The following is a 13,313-nucleotide window of genomic DNA, read 5'->3' on the forward strand; positions in this document are numbered from 1 at the left end:
GTTCATTATGATATATATGATCTAGCCTTATTTATTTGCTTACTCATTTATTTAATGTATGATGACTTAACCGAATAACTTTGATGACTGCTTTTTCTTACCAAACTTTAAGAAATTATTATTCCTATCATCATTACCTCTTGTATCATTGATATTAGTACTGTTCCTATCATTCTTATCTGGTATACTGGCATCGCGACTATTTGCAGTGGTAGTAGCAGTGATTGTATCAGAGCTCCTAACTGTATATGAATTATTCTCACTGGATAATTCCAATTGACTTTTCAAATTAGTATCTACACTACCAGTAGCACTATTAGTTATTCTTGGCTCCATTTCCAATGATAAATAGTACTGTTTTTCAATATGGGGGATTTTCTCCAACGATCCTTCAATAAATGCTTGTATCTCATCCATTCTTTTCAATTTGTAATGAACCCTCTTATAACTCAGTATCTCTTCAATGATATCAACTATCTTATTTCTTTTACTAAAGTTTATTATACTGTTAGAACCATGCAAAAATTCAGGATTACCGGCAAACGTAAAAGTCAAATCTGATAAATAAACACCAAAGAATGGTACACACGCAACATTCTTCACAGATTCTAACAAGCCTCTGTAACGAATAAAATTTCTCTTAGAATCCATTAAATTGTTTAGATTTCTCAAAGTCTCATTTAAATCACTAGGTATCAGTTGCCATGTCTTCTTTAATCTATAAACAGGGGATGAGTATAGACCTGAAACAATAGCTGTCATTGATGAAAAATTGTTCAATTCCTTACAATATTCCGCAACTTTGATGAAAAATTGTATTACTTTCGATCTCTTCTTAACATCACTTTGTTTAACTATACTGTACGAAACGTAATTTGTCACTGCGTTTGCGTTTTTAATAAGATTTGAAATATTTAATGAACCTCCCATATTACAGTATTTAGTGCCCCAGACTCTATCAAGACATTCAAACATTGTTATCCTTAAATACAAATAATGAGATAAAATCGTCAATTGTGTGGCATAATTATAGGGATCAATATCCAGCAATTTCAGTTTTTTCAATCTAAAGAAGGATGAAGGTGATGAAGAAGCCATATTACCAGACGCCAATTTATTTTTTGATTTCGTCTTAGTTTCTATACTACTCTTCGGTGTAAGTTCAGTACTTGACGTTAATTTCTCTTCACTTTCTCCGTTTTTCTCCTTGATATGAGTAGGAGTAGTTGTAGGATCTATAATATATTCCTTAATTTCTTGTAATAGCTCATCGGATCCGGGAACTTTTTCACTAATTGCAAATTGAGCAAAATTTTCAATAGATGACAATCCAGGTTCCGTGTAGTTCGGATTCCAATATTGTTGGAAAAATGTCTTTAATATACTAACAACACGGCACTTTATAGGTTTCAATTTTTTTTCAATCCAAATATTGTATTCATCATAACTTAAGCCCTCAGGTGGATACAAATTGTATCTGTAAATTAAAGAGTAGAAAAACTCCTTCGTAGTAAAGATACTTCTAAAGGTAATTAAGAAAGCCACGTTAAAAGATGGATCAATTAATTCAGGATTCGTCAAATATTCAATCAAAGCTTCTTTAGTACCACCTTTGACATTCCCTTTGATATCATAAATTAATGTGTGTTCAAATTCAGGTTGTAAAAACCAAGGTAGGTCAGTATAATATTTCTTCTTTTTGGTAACTGAAGCATCTTTTCCTTGTACAGTATCGGAAAGGTAATCCTCCTCATCCTTCTCTTCTTCATCCGAGTTATATTCAAACCATTTTTCTTGTTCACCTCTTAACAATTCTGTTGTCAAATTGTTTTTCATCATTCTTGCAGCATAGTTCAATAAATTTTCCTTTTCTTCAACCAGCTGCTCAACAATTAGACATGCGACATCTGCAATTTCAACGTATTTCTCACATGAGATTTTGAAGTCATCTGAAAGATCCAAAAATTCTATATCATTGAATTCCACATCTTGCTGCACTAAATATTTGAAGAGATTCAATGCTTTCTTATCCATTTTTTTCATGAGTTTATCATCCCTGTAAGTTTTAGGCAAAAGTGCAGGTTCATTGTACCCAACTTTGAAATTGGACCTCATCGAAGAGAAAATATACGGGTCATCTAATGTTGTATGTTGAGTAGACATTATTAATCTGATTAGAATATCATGGAAAGCTTGCTTAATATCAAAAAATTCCGTCAATACTCCTGCTATGGAAGTCATGGCATGTTTCAAGAACTCAGAGCTCTCATTATCAAGTTCTTTTGTCGGGAATTTAATTAACCTCTTCAAATTAATGAAAATCGTCAAATCTAAATTCTCTAACACTTCTATTAATACAGTATTTTTATTCATTTGTTCGTAAGTTTTAGAGTTCAACTCTAAATTACGAACCTTAGTCCTTGGTTGATTTAACACATCTAATTCACCTCCGTTAGCCAAGCTAAATTTCTCATAAATCTCTTGAGAGACTCTTCTGAGTATTGCTACTGTTTCATTATTTAATGGATACTTGGACTTTCTCTTTGAAACCCTGGACCTTGAGAAGGTTCTATTATGTGATGGCCGACTCGGCAATGTACCTCCCGATAGGTTTGGATAACTCATCGAGTTTGCGGATAGGTCTTCATTTGTAATTGATCCTGCAGGCAACCCAGCTGCCAAAGCAATAGCATTCGCCATCTTGTTCGGTATTTTTGTATTTAGTTCTTGTAGCGTCGGAGGCCCGACTGCAGTGGTTCCATCGTTGTTTTTTGATGGAATATTACCACTCATTGGACTCGTCAGGTTATAAGGATCCGATGAAGATGAAGATGAAAATGTAGCCATATGTCCATTTACTGGGTAGATAAATACAGAAAAGGGATTCGACCAGGAACCTCCATTGAAGGAACCTCTAAAAAATCTAGGTAGCACTTGAGGAAGAGTGTTATTATCAACACCTACCACAGACTTCTGTAAAACTTTATGTAAAGATTGTATTGTTTTCAAAAATTTGTTTAATTCCTGGTCAATGTTTTCAAAAATCAACCTCATTGAAATTTTAGAATCTTTCATCAAAACGTTTGGCTTCTGAATGCTATTTTCTCTACTATCCGATAGGGCGGTCTGCATTGATGGTCGTTGAGATGTTGCAGAACTTACCCTTTGAAAATTGGCGGAATTATCATCCGAACCCATTCTGAAAGCTTTGTAAGGTGTCACAGTTTCTGTTGTACTGGTACTGGCATTTCTTCTCGCTTCCAGAGGTTCATGGCCACCATCAATATGCTCAGGCGAATATGGAATATTAAATTTAGAATTATCATGGGCGTTACTGCTGACACTAACATCGGTAGTGTTGAACTTATTTGGTGTTGTTTTAGAAGAAACGAGCCATTGATATGAAGAATCAAAATAGAGGGTAGAATTTATGTTGATTTTTGATAAAGATGTGATTAAGCTTTTGAAAATCTTCTTTATTTCTCTATTGGAACTGGTCTGTTTAATTTGGTTTTGAATTAAACGACAGGATAATTGTGTGAATATTACTAGATTTGAAACAATATCAAAAAACTTGATAAATGTGTACCTGTCATTCTTTAAAAACATATTATGTGCTAGATTTGTGAAATATGAAGTTAATTCTTCCAATTCTGACCAAGTTTTGACATCCTTCGAATGCAAATAAAACAATTCATCTGTAGACATCATTGCTTTGCGTATGGAGGAAGATTGGTCTGATTCTCTTTCTTCAGTTTCATCCTTTTCAGCAGTGCCTACATCCACAGACTTTTCTTTATTGTCTATATTTTTAAAAGGAGGTTTTTTGTTAGCAAGATGCTCTTGATTTGTGGCACTCTTATTTAGATTTGGCCTTTTATCACAAGGACTTAGGTCCTTGGCAGTCAAATCTACGAGTTGATCATCGGTGGGGAAAGTTAATTCATTTTTATTGTCCATCAAATTCGTACCACTTTCATCGATTGTATCATCTACACTTAAATTTGAAGTTTTCATAGATACCAATGGTAATTCATTACAGTAAATATTTAAATGGCTATTGTAGTAAAGTAGTTTATCACTTATTCTACCGTTTGATATCATTGGGACAGGCGTCCATGTTGACGTGAGAGGCCCATGTACACTACCAATAATCATTTCAACCTCCTCCAACGAGAGTACGGTTATACCACTCTCCTTTTCTGTAATAGAAGACCCCTGTGCCTTATTGATACCTTTGGGGAGAGAAGAAGAATTCGTCTCATTTTTTTGGAGTGGGTCAACTTGACTGGAATCATTGTGTAAGACGTTACCTGATTCCTTATTCTGTCCAGATCTAATTTGTGGATTACTGTACGAATTGTAGCTCAATGAAGAACTTCCTCTTCTGCTTTTACTCTTTCCTTTGTTAGGCAGTGATACTGGAAGACTCAAATAGTTTGTTGGCATATTTGGTGGGGTATTTGCTGACGCGTAACTTGGACGTCTTGAGCTCATATTTGAAATCGAGCTCATTCTTCTATCCTTTATCGATTTGACATAAGTTTGAGGAAACCAGCCTCTATTAACTTTACCATCATTGCTATCGATTGTCAAGCCATCCCACCAACCGGATTTGCTTTTACTGATCACATAAACAGTAACACCCTGCTGCAGCGACAGCCTTTGTTCTGATGCTTTATTTGGATAATTGTAGTCATACAGAGCAATTACGATGTCTATTGGACGAAAGCCACCATTCGAACTTGGAATCGATGATGCGTGATCATTTGCATTTAGGTTATAGTTGCTACTGTCATCACTGCTACTATTGAGTATGTTTGGATCTGAACTAGACATAACAAATAGTATCTACAACCAAATTAATAATGAGTTGTGTTTGAAATCAACAATTATAATGATCTACCTTTGGGGAACGAAAAACTCTTTTATGGGGAAAGAAAAAGAAGCACACTGATGAAAAATTAAAAAACGTAAAAATAGTTGAAAATCTATACCTGATAGATTTTGAATAAGTTAATGATATGAAATAGACAGTGTCTTCACAATCTTTTATTATAGTCGCACTAGATCAAAATTTACAAAGGACTCCTTCTTAAAGATTTGTTCATTCAAAAATTTTTTTTTAATTTATTCCATTGCGAAGTTTCCAGGGTAAAAAAAAGTTTGATGATTTTATGTTTCATTTTTCAAGAGTGTTGATAGTAGCTCAGCTATTCAGAACTGCCTTCAGATGTTGCAACAACACATTTAAATAGTGCATTCAAGTTTCTTATGGATAAGCTCTCAATGCATAGAATAGTATCTTCTCTTGCGGTGTGACTATCTGGAGTCAGATCTCTTTACTGTAAACGGCGAATAACTCCGGCTGACTCAGTCATGGTAAAAGGGTACCCATCCAGATATATCACGAGATGTTACACTTCTAAAGGAGAGATGTATTGGTAGGATCTGTATCATAATGATAGAGCTTGTATTAAAAATATACACTACAGGTTGTATAACTAAGGACAAAAAAGTAATATATAATAAAACTGTGCCGTACGACACCGCGTAATTAATTCACTTGCTTCCTGATGTTTGCCTTTCTGTTAGATTTACAAACACGACAATGTTGATGGTATTTCTTCATAATTGAATCTTTTAGCTTCTTGTTCCTATAAACACTTTTGGCTCTAATATACCGTGAGTTTATCCCTCTGATAAAATTTTGGTACTCAGAATGAAGTAATCTATATTTTCTAATAAAAACTGACTTAAATGATTTTGATAGCTGTTTTAATCTTTTACTTTGATTTGAGCAATTTCTAATGACCATTCCCTTGATAGCTTTTGAGTAATATGTTGACATTTTGACGAGCTTTCTATAGGAATCATTAGCACGCCTTATTGAACGATAGTAGTCCTCGTGATATTTCTTTTTTACATTAGATAATATAGTATACCAGTAAAGTTTTGTACTTTGAAATATATTGAATTCATCTTCGTTTATTGGAACAATAATTCGATTGTCAAAATCGACGTAATATTTACCTTTGGGGACCCAGTTGTTTGGTCCCGGATCAGTCAAAAGTGCTGCATTGTTGTCGTCATCATCATTTAATTTTACTTTGAGATACGTTTGTTGTGTTTCTATCAACCATGACACGGATAGATCATCGGTGGGACCCTTTACAATGCCATTATTCTCTGTATCAGTAGTAGTTGTATGATAATACTGATCTCTATACATTTGTAAGCTCTTTTCAAAACCAATAGTCAATATAACAGAAACCAAAGATGTAAGTACAATAAGATGCAAATTTTTGAACTTATTCTTTGAGATTTTACCATTCAAAATATCGTTGTTCCCACTATTCGCAAAGAAAGACAAATCTTCTACTTTTGGTATGACTAAATTCTTGGACTTGCCAATTTTTGAACCAGTCAATGTATCAAAAGAGGTATCAATATTATTAGTTGGAACACTTGGATGGCTTAATGTATTAAATTCATCATCGCCATCATCATCATCATCATCATCATCATCATTCTTGTAATTATGCGGGGAACTTTCACTACTTGTATTGGACAAAACATCCGCTACATCCATATCGTCATCACTTCTCTCTGAATTGTAGTTATTCACTTCCACATAACTCCAAGACCCCTCACTTGAATTAGACATACTTGTTTGAGATAATCGTGTAATTGCGGTAAATCAATACTGTCGCTGACACAGAAATACACTTAAATTTATTATTTCTTATAATATCTGACCAAAACCTAGTGACCCAATAAATACAAACTAGTTTTATAACTGTAACATACAATATACGCGTTATCAAGATTGTTATCTTAGTTGTAAATAAAATAACCGTAATAATAGAAACTCTACGATGTATCAAGATTCGCTAATACCTCTATATTTGATTAATAAAGCAGATTGATAGAGGACTCCAGACTTAGAAGACCTTGGGGCGGCATAGTGCAACAGTACCCTACAACATATCAAGTCATGGCGCACAATTTAAGGGTAAACGAGAAGGAGACTGCGTTCCACAACCAGCATTATTATTACTGTCTTTAGCAATTGTAGGCTCTTGATTACGAAGCGATGGCTGACGGGGAATCAAATGTTCGGAATTTTATTGAGAAGGGTAACGGCCAGATAACGTGACAGCGTTATCTGGCACGTGCCAGAAACTCACTATGTTCTCGGGATAATAAAAGTGTTTGCTGTCAGCTACAGTAGACAATACGTATGGTCCAGATGATGTCCTTACACGATGCACTACTGACTTTGTAATACACATAGCTTCCTCTACACTTCTCTATTAGATGATTAGTGGGAGATCTAACAGATGTTGTAAACTATGCATCTTTCTAATGATCACATGATTGTAACGAATGCTGCATTTGTATTCTTAAAATACTATTAGTGGTAATAAGTAGGAAGAGCTCCTTTTGTATAGCTTCTTATTGCTACATAATCCATACGTCGTTGCAATAGAAAATATTCCGACATCTCAGCACTACGAAAAAAACTAACCTTGGTTAGAGAGATCTTGAGATATTTAGGATATTCTGAAGTCCACGGAACCCCATATAGACTAACGAAAGGGTCGTGTACATCATTCAAACATAGGACTTTTATCTATCCGTCTCATTCGATCAATGCTGCATAATATAAGAGAGCCTCAATCGCTTTCTCGATATATAACATGCATCCAATCATTTCAAAGGTACGGTCCAAACCAATCTTTCCGTTGCATAACATACCTACATGACAATTCAGTTAAAGTTCGTGGTATCAAGAAAGATCCAGTAACGTATTTCAAGAATCCTCATGGCCTCAATTATTCGGATCTGCAAGAGTCTAAATATCACGATAAAATACGTGAACGTTTCCATTTTGACAAATTTCATATCAAGTTGAATGCTAATATAATCTTACAATGTTTAACACATAAGTCATTTGCACATGGGAAAGTCCCATATAATGAAAAATTGAATCTTTTGGGCTCACAATTTTTAAAATTTCGTAGTTCAATTTACACTTTGAACCAAACAAAATCATTTAATAGCTTAGGCTCCAAAGATTCAAGAAATATGATACATAGAGATACTTTAAGTCAGGTAATTAAAGATTTGGGGCTTAGACCCATGGTTTTTTGGAAAAAGAGAGATCCTGTGAGAGGTGCCACATATAACGGTGAAGCTACTATACTCTCAACAGTATTAAACTCCCTGGTAGGAGCTATACTGATTATAAACGGAGAAACAAAGGCTACTAAATTTGTTGACGAACTCCTCCTCAATAAGAACAGTAAACATTCATTAATCAATGCCACCAAAGATAAAATCATCGAAGAAGAAGATAAATAAATTGTCATTATAGTTACATAAATGTGTAGTTACACCATATACTCCTTGTAAATAAAGATAAAAAGGATAATTTCATATGTCCATAGTAAATTGGGTTATTTATACGAGCGGCATCTCTCAATTTGAAGCAATTTCGATTTCTCTCTGTTTGTTTGATGTTTCCCAATCATCAAATTTTTCAAATTCTAACTCATGGTCTCTATCTTGAAAGCGCATAAAATCAAATTCATCAGAGTCTTCATTCGATGAAGTTGGACTTTCAGGGATATCTACTGTTAATGACTTCGAATCGATATAGAGTGAGGATGTTTCAGCATTTCTCATTATTGGGTTGTCTGCCACCAAATCTGGATCTCTTACACCTTGAGCTTTCTTTTCAGAGGAGCCCTTTTTAGTTGGTGTTGTATAGTCTATTAATGCCTTAAAAAGTCCCTTTCTATGACTGCCTTTCAAAGTTGAAGATCGACTGTCATCAGAGCTAATATCGGTATTACTGTTAACTTTTTGTGTAAATTTCAGTGGTTTCACGGGCGATGCTTCATTGTCATTGTGAATATTATCTCCATTTATAGGAAAGTCTTGGGCCGGAAAGGAGATATTTTCATTGCCAATATTTGCGCACTTTTCATCTTTAAGTTTCACAGTTCCGATCAAATTACAAAGGGCAAAACTAATGTCTGAAATTGCAACGCTAACTGTCATTTTTGGTAAAAGATTTGAATACTGTGAATAGTATCTTAAAGATGTTATAGCATGTGATATTGAAGTTCGTAGTAGTTTAACCTGTAATTGATACTCTGGCAAGTCCACTAATAATATAATATCTGATATCACCTTTGAAAGTTGGAAGATTAGCTTGAACAACTTGGTACCATTCATGACAACTGGCTCCTGATATTCATCACTTAAATGAGGCCCTTCATGCTGTTCCACATATAATTTCTGGAAAAATGTGTTGGCTAAATGATGATATTTTTCGACTAGCGAAAAAGGGATGTAGCCATCTTTATCGATCAAAGTCTTCAAACTTTCAAGACTCAGGCTATCTTGTTCATTTCTGCCTCCTTTGCCTTGAACTTTTTGGACTTTGAGCACCTCTAATTCTTTTTTAAGACGTTCGTTTTCTTTCATCAAATAATCATTAGAATATTCAACCTCGGGTTTACCAATTTTCGTATCTTCCAATGACGAGACACTGTTGTTTGAAGATGAAATCACTTTCTCAATTTTCTTTTCAAGACTTTGAGTAGATTCTAAGTCAGTTTCATAACTTTTATTTTGATTTGAACTTTCTCCTGCTATTTTAAAGGTAGCATTTTGTTCTTTAGGATCTGGTCCACTAGTACCAACATCAGTCTCTTCTTCCGAAGACCAATCAATGGAGGCCTTTACAGGCATTATTGATGACGTCTGCACCGATTCAGCTGGGGATTTTACTAAATTTTCATAATCATCAGCATAAGATCTATTTATTGCTTCATTTTCATACTCTTCGTTTGGAATAAAACTGAATTTAGTCATAATTTGCTGGCGTTTGGCTGTTGATATATCATCACCATTATGAAATCCTCTTCTTTCAACTTCATGTATAATATCTGTAATCAAATCATGAAATCTGTCCATGGATAAGTCTCCAAGCTTCCTCCTAGCTTGATTTCTCTTATCGAAGAAAGTATCATCGTGTGCTAAATGTTTCCCGCTTTTCTTGGCTTCAATATCTAAACGTCTTTCTAACTCATCATTGACATCAGTACAAAGCTCCAAGAACTGATTATCAGAAAGGTTCGAGAGCTTTGACCTTGCCTTTTCAGATCTTCTGATACCACCAGTGTAACCTTTTTGAAGATCAGGATTATTATCAAAGTATTTTTTGATTTCTATATAATATTGATAAATTGCATGGTGATAATTGTGCTGGATCATCCTTACTGTGCCTCGTTCCTTTTTTTTTAATTGTCTTATTTGTGATTGCAAAGTCGTGTTAGCCAGCTAGCGAAGAAAATGGATATATATATATATACATATATGAGCTTGTGGAAGGATATTTAACAGTTAGCTTATTTTTACAATAATCGTAGAAATAACTGCCTCATATATCTCTTTCTTCGCCAGGCGTGCCTTGCTGATCGATTTACGCGTTTTTTCGACACTTTTTTTTACGAGGTCGAAAGCCGACGCGGCACGAAATCAATTAATAGAGATTTACTTGTAATAGAAAAATGAATAAACAAATCAGTAATTAGTACCAAATTTATTTATTTATTTTGTTTATTTGCTTTCTTGTGATTTGGCGCGCCCTCCCTTCCTTTTCTAATTCATAGATATACATTTCTAAAACGATAGTGGTTACATAGCTAAAAAAAGAGTAGTATAAAAGACACTTGAGCAGAAGATACTATATAAGATTTTTTTGAGAGTGAAATATAATCTATTACCTGAGGAAACCCTTCTTTTTTTGTTGGACAGGTGAGGCTACAGTGTTGTGGTTCGCTAATGATACTTCAAGCTGATGTTTTTTCTCTTCCAAAGCTTTTAATTGTTTTGTCAATTTTTCTTTCATTTCTTTATGTCTTGCAAATAATTCAGTTTCTGATTTCTGTAATTTTTTCTCCTTTTCAGAAACTTTTTGTTGAAAGACATTCTTCATTTCTGCCTCAAGTTTCGTTAATTTAGCTTCATGTAATTTTCTTTCTTCCTCTTGTCTCATATTTGGATCAAATTCTTTGAACACTGAATTATCTTGTTTAATTCCCAATTTAATTAATTTTTCAGATCTGTAATTTTCATAAAGTACATTTGCAGTTCTTTCACGTAGTTCCTCCAAGTATTGTTTGATCAATAAATCACGTAATAAGGTAAAATCAGAATGATTTGAATTTTCAACTTCGATAACACCCCACGGATATTCACGAGCTCTGATTAATTTATTTGAATCATTTGGATCTTTGATGAAGTCATTTGATCCGACAATTGCGTATGGCATCATTTCATATAATTTTTTGGAAACATTTATCGTTTCTCCATCGTCTAATTTGTAAATTGGTGGTTCAAATAATTGAATGTTACGTTCATCTAATTGTTTCTTAATTCTTGATTTAAAAGTTTCTATTTCTTCATCTGTAAGAATATCAGATTTTGCAATTACTGGAATCAAATTACATTTTTCATGAATCTTGGAACAAAATTCCAAATCCAATGGAGTTAAGAAATGGCCTGTTGGTTCAACGAAGTACAAACATGCATGGATTCTGTTATCTTCAGTGGCTGATCTATTTACTCTATTTTCTGAATCTAAATATTGATCAAATCTTGAATTGATTTCATCGATAATTGGATCCCAAGCATTTGTACTATCGATAGAATCACCAAAACCAGGAGCATCGATAACTGTCAATTTTAATTTAACGCCATTTTCAATTAACGTTTTAGATTTAACTTCGATCTTTACGTTTGGCTGGACACCTTCATCATCTTGGTTATTATTTGTATTAGTAATATCAGTTTCTTGATTACTGTTATTTACCACATTATTTGCATCAATTGAAGAAAAATCTTCATTGAATAGGGAATTTATCAAAGTAGTCTTACCTAGACCTGATTTGCCTACGCATAAAAGGTTAAAAGTGAAACCTCTACGAATTGATTTTCTGTGCCATTGTTTTGGTAAATTTGCGAAACCAACGTGACTTGAGATTTGACGCGTAATAACTTTAACATTTGGTTGTTCAGGTAACAGTTGACCCTGTTGAATAGAAAGATTATCCAGATTGCTAGCTAAATCGTTAGTTTGTTGTTCCTTTTGTGTGCTCGATTGATCCGATTCTTGAGGTAATTTCTTTTCACTATCCTCTCTCTTCACAGTGGCAGGAACGGGAATGGCAACATCGCCGACTTCAGTTTCATCATTTTCAGTAGCATTGGAAAATGGGTTTGTTTCGTGGTGTTCTGGAGCAGCGTCATTTACGACTTGTTGTGGAGCAAAACCACTTGGTGGGAAAGGAATAGTACTAGTTGCTTCTTCTTTCTTTACAGAAGTATGTTCTGCAGAGAAATTCATTTTTGATCTTTTTTCTGTATATGATAGTTCTTTAGAAATTGATCTGTAACTTGGCTATAAGAAGCAGTTGAAGTCTGTTTTTAGTTGTTGTTTCTTCGCAAAGTTTTTAGATAAATCAAACAGGTTTTATTTTTTTTTTTCTTCTTTTGCACAACTTGTGAAGATGCGTTTTGTTGTATCGCCTACAAAAATGAATTTTCATCAACAGAGCGAAAGAATGGAAACAGCGAAGCAATAATATAATAAGCCATTTTACGAGATGCGAAACATATAAAAGCAAGGCTGGCGGCATCGGTCAAATCTGAGGACGGGAGAATCACGTGCAGATAGAACAACTTGACTGGACTGGACTGCGTGCCAGCCCGAAATCTTAATCTTACACGTGATTCGCTATTAGCCAGTAGGTAAATCTCGTTTTTTTGGTTGCTGACGCGTGGACATCTTCGAAGCACGTGATTTCTCGCTATCGACGACACAACCTCACCCACCGCATCGCTTAAAATCCAGCAGAAATAAATAGTCATCACGTGCAAGAAGGCCGTCGCCATAACACCCCAACACCACACTAGACCAATATCGCCAGATCATCACTCACAACGAGGGCGCAACATTCATTTATTTTTTTTTTTCTTCTCTTTCTTTTCTCGAACTTTCTTTTTCTGTCGGTTTCTCGAGACTTCCACGGCCCTCTCCGTCGAACTCTGAGCGAGGGCTCCTCGAACACTCTTTTTTTCTTCTAGAAGGTTCTACAATACACGACGACAGATCTACCCTCGAGAAAATTGCAATTTTCCAACAAGTGTCAAGTTAATATAAATACCTTTTCAAATCCATTCATTATCTCTTGCTTCTTTTATCATTTGCATTTATGTCTTTTCTTAATTGTTAC

At 34.5% G+C, this 13,313-nt stretch overlaps 5 protein-coding genes across 5 annotated transcripts; 1 reads left to right on the plus strand and 4 right to left on the minus strand.

Annotated features, from left to right (window-relative positions):
* Positions 1 to 66: 66 nt before the first annotated feature.
* On the minus strand, positions 67 to 4,839 carry CDC25 (Ras family guanine nucleotide exchange factor CDC25; the record flags this gene model as incomplete). Its single annotated transcript, XM_003959000.1, has 1 exon — positions 67 to 4,839. The coding sequence occupies one exon, from the start codon at positions 4,837 to 4,839 to the stop codon at positions 67 to 69; it is 4,773 nt and encodes a 1,590-aa protein (XP_003959049.1).
* Positions 4,840 to 5,557: 718 nt separating this feature from the next.
* ATG39 (Atg39p) lies at positions 5,558 to 6,667 on the minus strand (the record flags this gene model as incomplete). The annotated part of the gene is made up of 1 exon (XM_003959001.1): positions 5,558 to 6,667. The coding sequence occupies one exon, from the start codon at positions 6,665 to 6,667 to the stop codon at positions 5,558 to 5,560; it is 1,110 nt and encodes a 369-aa protein (XP_003959050.1).
* A 989-nt stretch (positions 6,668 to 7,656) lies between these two features.
* Positions 7,657 to 8,367, plus strand: MRPL15 (mitochondrial 54S ribosomal protein mL57; the record flags this gene model as incomplete). Its single annotated transcript, XM_003959002.1, has 1 exon — positions 7,657 to 8,367. The coding sequence occupies one exon, from the start codon at positions 7,657 to 7,659 to the stop codon at positions 8,365 to 8,367; it is 711 nt and encodes a 236-aa protein (XP_003959051.1).
* A 117-nt stretch (positions 8,368 to 8,484) lies between these two features.
* On the minus strand, positions 8,485 to 10,290 carry KAFR0I01360 (uncharacterized protein; the record flags this gene model as incomplete). The annotated part of the gene is made up of 1 exon (XM_003959003.1): positions 8,485 to 10,290. One exon carries the CDS (start codon positions 10,288 to 10,290, stop codon positions 8,485 to 8,487), a length of 1,806 nt encoding a protein of 601 aa, XP_003959052.1.
* A 508-nt stretch (positions 10,291 to 10,798) lies between these two features.
* Positions 10,799 to 12,424, minus strand: CDC3 (septin CDC3; the record flags this gene model as incomplete). Its single annotated transcript, XM_003959004.1, has 1 exon — positions 10,799 to 12,424. The coding sequence occupies one exon, from the start codon at positions 12,422 to 12,424 to the stop codon at positions 10,799 to 10,801; it is 1,626 nt and encodes a 541-aa protein (XP_003959053.1).
* Between the last annotated feature and the right edge of the window lie 889 nt (positions 12,425 to 13,313).

Source organism: Kazachstania africana, chromosome 9 (assembly GCF_000304475.1).
Source record: "Kazachstania africana CBS 2517 chromosome 9, complete genome".
NCBI classification, from domain to species: Eukaryota; Fungi; Ascomycota; class Saccharomycetes; order Saccharomycetales; family Saccharomycetaceae; genus Kazachstania; species Kazachstania africana.